This window comes from Leguminivora glycinivorella, chromosome 24 (assembly GCF_023078275.1).
Source record: "Leguminivora glycinivorella isolate SPB_JAAS2020 chromosome 24, LegGlyc_1.1, whole genome shotgun sequence".
Lineage (NCBI taxonomy): Eukaryota > Metazoa > Arthropoda > Insecta > Lepidoptera > Tortricidae > Leguminivora > Leguminivora glycinivorella.
Window position 1 is genome coordinate 8088258 of NC_062994.1, and position 10081 is coordinate 8098338.

General features: G+C 38.6%; 1 protein-coding gene across 1 annotated transcript in view; it reads right to left on the reverse strand.

Annotated features, from left to right (window-relative positions):
* The window catches only part of LOC125238993 (chaoptin-like), a gene marked incomplete at its 5' end in the record, with an annotated part of 59733 nt that extends 50340 nt beyond the window's left edge, over window positions 1–9393 (reverse strand). Inside the window, 6 exon segments of the mRNA XM_048146494.1 lie at window positions 194–292; window positions 1076–1179; window positions 2765–2917; window positions 6008–6177; window positions 8603–8703; window positions 9275–9393. Coding sequence (XP_048002451.1) covers window positions 194–292; window positions 1076–1179; window positions 2765–2917; window positions 6008–6177; window positions 8603–8703; window positions 9275–9393 — 746 coding nt within the window.
* Window positions 9394–10081: the final 688 nt, after the last annotated feature.

The window sequence follows — 10081 nt, forward strand, 5'->3', positions numbered from 1 at the left end:
GGCAACGCGCATATGACACCCCTTTAGTTGCAGGCGTCCATAGGTTACGGTGACCGCTTTCCATCAGGCGGACCGTATACCTGTTTGCCACCGACGTGGTATTAAAAAAAAAAGTATTGTATAACATTTATAACATCCAGTAACACGTCCGAAAGGAGTTCTTTTCTGCACTTGTAGCGTAATGTAATATTACCTGGCGATTTCTCCTATAAGGTTGTGGCTCACATTACACCAGCCTAGTTTGGTGAGGTCACCGATATGCTGGCCGTCTAGCTTCGTTATATTATTGTAACTGAAAGAAAAAAATATACAAATAAAAGCAAGTTGAAAGTTTAGACGCTTAGTGCCGTGATTGTCGCTAGATGTCACTTAACTATGCCTATACAAATAATCCGCATTTAGTGACGTAATAGTCCTCCATGAGTAAGCTAAAGAAAAAAGAGGTAAAATATTGGCTATGTCCCATACCAATAAGACCGTTTATTGCATAATGAAGTACTACCTTATACCCCCCCGTGTGGACACGGGTTAAGAATTTCACCACCCCTTTTCTTTCCGTGGCTGTCGTAGAAGTCGACTGTGGGATATGGGTTATATTGCGGCGTAGGCGAGAAGCTGGCAACCTGTCACTGCAATGTCACAATTGGGCATTCTCGCGAGGACAATCACCAGAAATATTTTTTCTAAGGTAGGTAAATTTTATGTTTTTCCTACTCAGAATCAAGAGCCCTTTCGATCTGGGACAAAACACAAAAGACAAAAAATTGGCCCCAAAACTACAAATTTTCCACTTTGTAACCACAGTACAAAGTGTTTGAAAAATGGTAACAAAGCGGAAAAAATAAATTTGGGACGCTTTTTTCCGCCTAGTAGGATGAAAAAGGCTCGTAATTCTGAGTAAGAAAAACATTAAATTTACCTATTTTATAAAAATGCCCAATTTGGATTACTTTCAACCCCTTTTTGCCAAGAGTGGCACTGGAACTTAGTAGTTCATGTGCTCTGCCTACTAAAGGGGTAGGCAGAGCACATGAACATGAGATACAAGCGAGATTATATGTATGTATGCGTGTACCTTATATCTAAAACTTCTGTGTCCCGCAGACCCTTAAACTGATTTCTTTTCAGAGTGGCCAGTCTATTGCCGTGTAGATCTAGAGTTTTCAACTTCTTCAGATTCTGAAACGAAATATATAACAATATTAACAATTAATAAATATTCTGGGGACATCTTACACAAATCAACCTAGCCCCGAACTAAGCAAAGCTTTTACTATGGGTACCAGGCAACGATAAAATAAGTACATACTTATAATACATAGAAAATATTCATGAATCAGGAACAAATGTTCTCATCACATAAATAAATGCCCTCGCCAGGCTTCGAACCCAGGACCGCGGATTAGCAGACAGGGTGCGCACGGCTATACCGGTCGTCATACCTTTGGGCTTTAGTAGCCTAAGTTTTTCTTTCGTGAAAAAAGCACTTCTTTTTTTGACGACCGGTTTGCCTAGTGGATAGTGACCCTGCCTGATAAGGCGCTCGGTTCGAATTCCAGTAAAGGCATTTATTTGTGTGATGAGCATAGATATTTGTTCCTGAGTCATGGATGTTTTCTATGTATTTAATAGTTATTTGTGTGGAATTGAAAAACGAGCAAGTGAAAGGATTGAGTGGTTCGAGAAAAGAATCCTGAACTTGCGAGTTTTTTAACACACGAGAAGTAAAATACATTTGCACCCGAGTGTAACACAAAACTTTTCCCCTCACTATAGCGAGGAAACTACAACGCAAAAAATGCGTTGATCACTGCTTCCAGTAGTTCCACAGGACCTGGTAAATCATCTTTATTACTAGATTCACCTACTTTTATCAATTTTAAAGCAGTTAATTTGACTTTATTCAAGGTCAATTTACTTTACCCACTAGTGGATAAAATGCGTTTTTACCCGATGGTATTAAAGGACAAAACACGTGTTTCCGAGCTAGTGAGGGGAAAATATTTGTATATTATATGTATACTAATATCTTTATCTAAATGACGAGTCAACACAAGCATACTTGAGCTTACCATGGGCCTTAGTCAATCAGTGTAATATTGTCCTATAATATTACACACATATATACAATCACGCCTGTTTCCCACAGGGGTAGGCAGAGATCACGGATTTCCATTCGCTACGATCCTGACAAACCACTTTCGCTTCGTACAAGCTCGGTTTCGAGTTACTTCTGACCCGGGTGCGTACTTGCGTAGCCGAATGGCACAATCGTTTACGAAACGCTCACGAAACGAAACGCTCGTAGATATCTATCTCTATCGCTCTTGCGTATTGGCGCGACAGAACCAGACTACTTTTCGCGGCATTTCGTTTTCGTTTCGCGTCGCTGAAATGCCATTCGGCTACGGCACCTGGCCTTTTTGCAATATTTCCCCGATTTGGTCGAGAAAAGTTCCTATAATATTAATATTAATTATTTTTAACCCCCGACGCAAAAACGAAGGGGTGTTATAAGTTTGTCTGTCCGTCTGTCCGTCCGTCCGTCCGTCTGTCTGTTTGTCTGTGTGTGTGTCTGTCTGTGGCATCGTAGCTCCCGAAAGGATGAACCGATTTAGAGGTAGATTTCGTTTTTTTTTGTCTAAAAGCTGAGTTAGTCCTGTTCTTAGCTACGTTACATGAAAATCGGTCTACTATGTCGCAGACGGGGTTTTTTCAAAATTTTAATTTTGTGGTTATATATCAAAAGTGTGTAAGATCTTACCTGAAAAGCCTCAACAGGGATATCATTTAACAATCCATTGATAATGTGCAGTTTCTCCAGCCGACCGATGGCTTCGCTGCCGGCGAATATGTCCTTACCCAGTTTGGTCATTCGGTGACCGTCTATGGATAGTATAGATAGGTTTCCTAGTATCTGGAAATAAATAAATAAAAGGGTTACTCTCATCTGGCAGAATAATTTTAGTCAGAAACACAACATATATACATAAAAAAAAAAGATATTTATTTACTAACACAGCACAAAATGGACATGTAAGGACTTATAAAAACTTAGTAAGTAAAATTACAGATGTGTGTGCAGTAAAATGGATGAGACTCAGCAAGACCGCTGATTTTCAGTACCACATACATATAATCACGCCTGTTTCCCAGAGGGGTAGGCAGAGATCACGGATTTCCATTTACTACGATCCTGACAAGCCACCTTCGCTTCACACACTTTCATAACGTTTCTCATACACGCTCGTCGGTTTCGAGTACTTCTGACCTGGCATTTTTGCCTATATGTATATATGTTATATTTATGTAAATCTATATGTAATTTATTTGTATTTATTAATAATATATGTATTTATTGTAGTTATTAGTCTCTTAAATAGTTAGGTATTTATATCTTCTTCTTCTTCCTCCTACCCTTATCCCACGTTATGTGGGGTCGGTACAACACGTCTTCCTCTTCCATTCTCCTCTATCTTTCGTCATCTCAACACTCACATCTTTCTTCCTCATATCCTCTTTCACACAATCCATCCAGCGTTGTTTGGGTTTACCCCTCCCTCTCCATCCATCAACCTTCATCTCCAACATTCTTTTGCCTATATGACATTCATCCCTCCTCATTACATGACCGAACCACGCCAACCTGCCACTCCTCATCTTTTCCGTTATAGGCGCAACTTTTAAACTTCCCCTAATATACTCATTCCTGATCCGATCCATTCTGGTCACTCCACACATCCATCTCAACATTCTCATTTCCGCTACGTGCACTCTCCTTTCATCCTCCACCTTTGTTGCCCAGCATTCAGATCCATACAATACAACAGGCCTCACAATCGTCTTGTAGATTTTCCCCTTAAGTTTAAGGGGCATCCGTCGATCGCATGTTGTCCCTGAGACCTGTCGCCATTTCATCCATCCCGCATTTATTCTATTTTTCACGTCACGGTCGATGCTTCCGTCATTTTGGAATAATGACCCAAGGTACCGGAAGTCGGAGCAGACTGGTAGGTATACACCATCTAAGGCAATAGGGGAAAAACTGGATAGACCACCGAAATCGCAGAACATATGTTCAGTTTTGGTTCTACTGATTTTCAGTCCCACACTTTCCAGTCTTTCTTGCCATTTTCCCAGTCTGCTCTGGACCTCAAGTGCATTTTCCCCAACAAGAACAATGTCATCGGCGAACAGCATACACCAGGGTGCTTCCTCCTGTATGTCCGATGTCAGAGCATCCATATAAATATATTGATATAAGTCCCTATATTTTCTATAAAGTACTCCAATAAAATCAAGTCTTTAGTGTTCTTTACATATCCCGCACCTTTTTTGGTCTCCTGTTTGGCCTAAAGGTTGACTGGTAGAGAATGCCATGTAGCATTAAGTTCTCCTTTTGTAACTGTATATTTATACTGTGCAATAAAGTTTAAATAAATAAAATAAATAAACACACTACGCATAACATGTTTCGCAGAAAAACCTTCGGTCGAATGGTAATTTTGCAGAAAACTTAGTTGGCATTATTACTACCACGCATACGACACATTTGGCAGAATATTGTTCCACAGAACATTACTTTGGTCGAATTTGATTTAGCATAATTTCATGTACCATAATAACCGTATAGCATAGTATTACAAGAGCAGAATTATGGCACGCTATCGAAAAGGAAATACTGTCCTAGAGCCCCCTTACCTAACGACGACGAGCGAAGCGAGGAGGAGTGTTAGGTATATTGCATCCCCAACATCTGACTCGCTATCAAAAAGCAAACTGCAACTTTATGCCGCCTAAAATATTATGCACAAATATAAATTTGGTCCTTATTTGCCAAGAGTGGCACTGAAGCTTTAGTGGTTTCATGTGTTCTGCCTACCCCTTTATGGGATACAGGCGTGATTGTATGTATGTATGTATGTGTGTATAAATTTGGTTGACCGTCTACAACTGCAGTATTCATACTAAAGACATCAACGCGCGATAAGTACAGTTTTGTGCGTGATGACTCACTGGTCGTTCGCATGTACATACAGGGTGTAACAAAAATAGTGGTGATCCCTTTAAGGGCATATTCAGTATCGTATTCTCATCACAAAAAGTAGAACAAAAATTTTTTTTTCGCGAAACATATTTTTACCTTTGTATGGCGGTTCGGCCGATTTCGCGGCCCGGCCCATACAAAAAAGAAAATTTTTATGCGAAAAAATTTTTTTACTTTTATCTGATCAGAATACGATACTGAATACGCCCTTAAACGGATCACCACCATTTTTGTTACACTCTCTATGTGTTACACATACTTGTACACAGACATGGAAATGGTGCGCGTGTATTGCGCAATAGCCCAATAGGAGCGTCCGTCTACAAGTGTGTGTGGGTTCAAGAACTTGTGACAGGCGATTTCAATACAAATCGCCCGCATGTCCGATCTTCTTCCTTCCTACATCTGTGCTTTTTTTAGGGTTCCGTATAGTCAACGTATAGGGTTCCTACCCTTATAGTTTCGCCGTGTCTGTCTGTCCGTCCGTCCGTCCGCGGATAATCTCAGTAACCGTTAGCACTAGAAAGCTGGAAAAAAATGTTTTATTAGGGTACCCCCCCCCCTACATGTAAAGTGGGGACTGATATTTTTTTTTTTCATTTCAACCCCAACGTGTGATATATTGTTGGATAGGTATTTAAAAATGAATAAGGGTTTACTTAAATCGTTTTTTGATAATATTAATATTTTCGGAAATAATCGCTCCTAAAGGAAAAAAAGTGTGCCCCCCCCCCTCTAACTTTTGAACCATATGTTTAAAAAATATGAAAAAAATCACAAAAGTAGAACTTTATAAAGACTTTATAGGAAAATTGTTTTGAACCTGATAGGTTCAGTAGTTTTTGAGAAAAATACGGAAAACTACGGAACCCTACACTGAGCGTGGCCCGACACGCTCTTGGCCGGTTTTTTTAAATGGGCTTACTCTTGGCCACAGACTAGCCAAAGGCAGAGACGTACCTTAAAAGCGTCCTTAGGAAAGTCAACTATTTCAGTATTCTTCAAATAAAGTTCTTGCAGAGTCCTATTAACGCCCAGGAAGGCGTTTTCATCTATAGTTGTTAGCGGGGCGTCTTTTATGTGTAGTACTCGGATGGATGAGCGGTGGAAAAGCGGTCCGAATAGATTCTCTGAAAAAAAGTAAGGGTAAAAATCATCTTTGAGGGCATTTTCGCGAAAAAAGATTCAAAAACTTTTTTTCTAAAATAGGTAAATTTAATGTTTTTCCTACGCAGAATTAGGAGCTCTTTTCATCCTACTAGGTGGAAAAAAGCGCCCCAAATTTATTTTTTCCACTTGGTTACCATTTTTCAAACACTTTGAACACTTTGCAAAATGGTAACGAAGCGGAAAGTATGCAAAATATGATAATAGAAAATATTGGGACCATTTTTTTGTCTCTTGTTTTTTGTCCCAGATCGAAAGGGCTCGTGATTCTGAGTAGGAAAACATAAAATTTACCTACCTTAGAAAAAATATTTCTGGTGATTGTTCTCGCGAAAATGCACTGAGAGAAATTTACATTGTGAATTTAACAAGTTCGACTTGTTGCGGTTTATCCGTTTGAATCAGCCAAACGTATGTTTAAAACAATATGTGTCAGGTTGTTTTTATAAAATCGACTTGTTGATTCAAACATATTGCCGATTCAAATGACAAGTAGCTTGTTGTTTGAACCAAAGAGCACGTAGGCGCTATTTTAACCAAAAAATTTGTTGAACGAACATGAAAACTGGTTGTATTTTCTCTCAGTGTGCCTTTGAACTTTTTACGAAAATTTTAACTTTTGAACAAGCATTGCCCTTCCAGAGATGCGATACGTGGATGTGTTTGATATCCACCATCATCCTTTGCGTTATCCCGGCATTCGCCACGGCTCATAGGAGCCTTGGGTCTGCTTTGATAACCAGAGGGCGGAATTGCTCATGGCAAAAATCAAACGTCAATAGAGTTCGAACGTTAAATTTTATCGACATTTTCAGCTATCGATAAATTCAGTCACCTTTTACATTTCTGACTTTAACATGACCTCTGATTAGCTATTCGACCATTTGATTTTGACCTGTTTGATTAGATTAAAAGTAAATTGTATGACCTTTGACTTTGATTATCATTTCTGTCACTAGCCCTTCAACTCAAGTTGGCCCGACGCGACGCTCGCGAGACGCTAGATGACCCTAATTCACGTTTGAAAAAAATGGTTAAAGTTATATTGTGTTGTATTGTTAATCCAAAACGAAACACAGACAACATATGGATAAAAAAGTATCCTTGCCTTACTTATGACGAAAACCACTCAACAGTATACTGATAATTTCAGTTTTATCGACAGTCGATAAAAAAATAACGTTCCAACTTTATTGACGTTTTATTTTTGCCATGAGCACTTCCGCCCTCTGTTGATAACTAATCCCAAGACTTGGCGTAGACACTAGTTTTACGAAGACGGCTGCCATCTGACCTTCCAACCCGAAGGGTAACTAGGTCTTATTGGAATTAGTTCAATTTCCTCACGATATTTTCCTTCACCGAAAAGCGACTGGCTAATATCAAATGACATTTCGCACATAAGTTCCGAAAACCTCATTGGTACGAGCCGGGGTTCGAACCCGCGACCTCTGGATTGAAAGTCGCACGCTCTTACTGCTAGGCCACCAGCACTTTTTTTTTATATTTTGATATCCACCAATCATGTTCATTGTTCCATAAAGCATAGCGCTAGTGGGAACGGATTCGACTAAGCTGATTAGTGGATACCAGACGCATCCATAGCAGAGACTTGAACTCACGGCCAAGGGGTGCGTATCGATCGATATAACTTTTTTTGATATATTTTTAGTCATTATAACGATCATTTGATATAATTATTGAATCATATAACAACAAATAATATAGTAACAAATTGTATAATTCTTATTTAATATAATGTTCATTTTTTCGAATAACATTTATTATAACATACTTTGCGTATAATGCTTATATCCGATAATAAATAAATTGTATAACACTAATTATTTCTAAAGCACAGTTAAAAAAAATACAATTGTACAATAAATTAGATCCATCATTTACTCTGGTAAGTAGATTACGTTAGAACTGTGACCCCTACACACAACGCGCTGCTACCAGAAAAATAGGTTAGGTTAGGTTAGAACTGTGACCCTTAAACATATGTACTGCTATCAGAAAAGTAGGTTAGGTTAGGTTAGAACTGTGATCCCTTAAAATTAATTCATCAAATGTTTTATACTGTTTGCTAGTTATATTATACTAGTCGTATATCAATAGATAGTTATACCATATAACGGTTATTACAAATAAGTGTTATACGAAATAATGATTATACAAAATAAAAGTAGATATTTTGTGGTTATACCAAATGTTAATTATGTCAAATGAGTGATTATATCCTTTAAATATATACGAAATGTTGTTATACCAAATGTTATTATACCAAAAAAAGTTATACCAATCATTACACACCCACGGCCAAGGCAGTAACACCACTTGTAAATTTACTTTGGAAAAGATTTCTCATCTTCAAACAGTACTTACGTATAGGACATTGTTTGATCTCCAGCCTCTCTATAGGAAGCCCTAGGCCCGCTATGTTGCCTAAACCAACGCTCAGTACTGCCAACCCTGAGTTTTCACACCTGAAATTTACATGAGGCAACTGAATCGACCGGTAGAGTGTAGTGACCCTGCCTGCTACGCCGCGGTCCCGGGTTCGAATCCCGGTAAGGGCATTTATTTGTGTGATGAGCACAGATATTTGTTCCTGAGTCATGGATGTTTTCTATGTACATATATAAGTATTTGTTATGTATATCGTTGTCTGAGTACCTGCAACACAAGCCATCTTGAGCTTACCGTGGGGCTCAGTCAATCTGTGTAAGACTGTCCTATAATATTTAAAAAAAAAATTAACAAAATACTTTTCTCTGAATAATATAAATAAATAAATAATAGGACAATCTTACACAGATTGACAGAGTCCCACGGTAAGCTCAAGAAGGCTTGTGTTGTGGGTTCTCAGACAACGATATATATGATATACAAATACCGCATAGAAAACATCCACGATCAGGAACAAATATCTGTGCTCATCACACAAATAAATGCCCTTACCGGGATTCGAACCCGGGACCGCGGCGTAGCAGTCGATTGCAGATGTTTAAACTCTAATCAGAAGTAAAAAAACTTATAAAATGAGTTCAGATGTACCTCACATACAGCCCCGCATCTGTCCCTTTCTCACACACGCATGGATGCAAAAGCTGCAAATTCTCTTTCGGGCATGGATATGCTGGGCCCGGCGGTTTGTATTCCGAATTTGAACGGTGAATGGAACCTGTGTTGCCATTAGAAGACTAAAATGGATGCATTTAAAAAAATAACAAATACTTAGTATTACTCTGTTTCGAACTGTGTTGCCATGTTGGTAGGTTGTGATCTACACAAAAAAAAATTATTATCTTTTTTAAAAATAAATTTAACTATAAGACATGGACTCGATACTAGTTCCAAATACTAGTGATCACACAAAGGTTTGCTTATAAAATATTTTTTTATTAAAAGTGACTGAGTGATACTGCGCATGTGACACTGTTTGAGTTGCAGGCGTCCATAGGTTACGGTAACCGCTTTCCACCGCACCGGACTGTATGCTTGGTTGCCACCGACGTAGTATAAAACGCGACCGGTCTGGCGTAGTTGGTAGTGACCCTGCCTGCTAAGCCGCGGTCCCGGGTTCGAATCCCGGTAAGGGCATTTATTTGTGTGATGAACACAGATATTTGTTCCTGAGTCATGGATGTTTTCTATGTATATGTATGTATATCGTCGCCTAGCACCCATAGTACAAGCTTTGCTTAGTTTGGGGCTAGGTTGATCTGTGTAAGGTGTCCCCCAATATTTATTTATTTATTTATTATTTATTTAAAAAAAAAACATTATATAATAAAATAAAAACTCAATTTTCTTCTTCTTTTTTGAAAACGTTTTTAAAAGTTTAACTGATCAGACTGATCA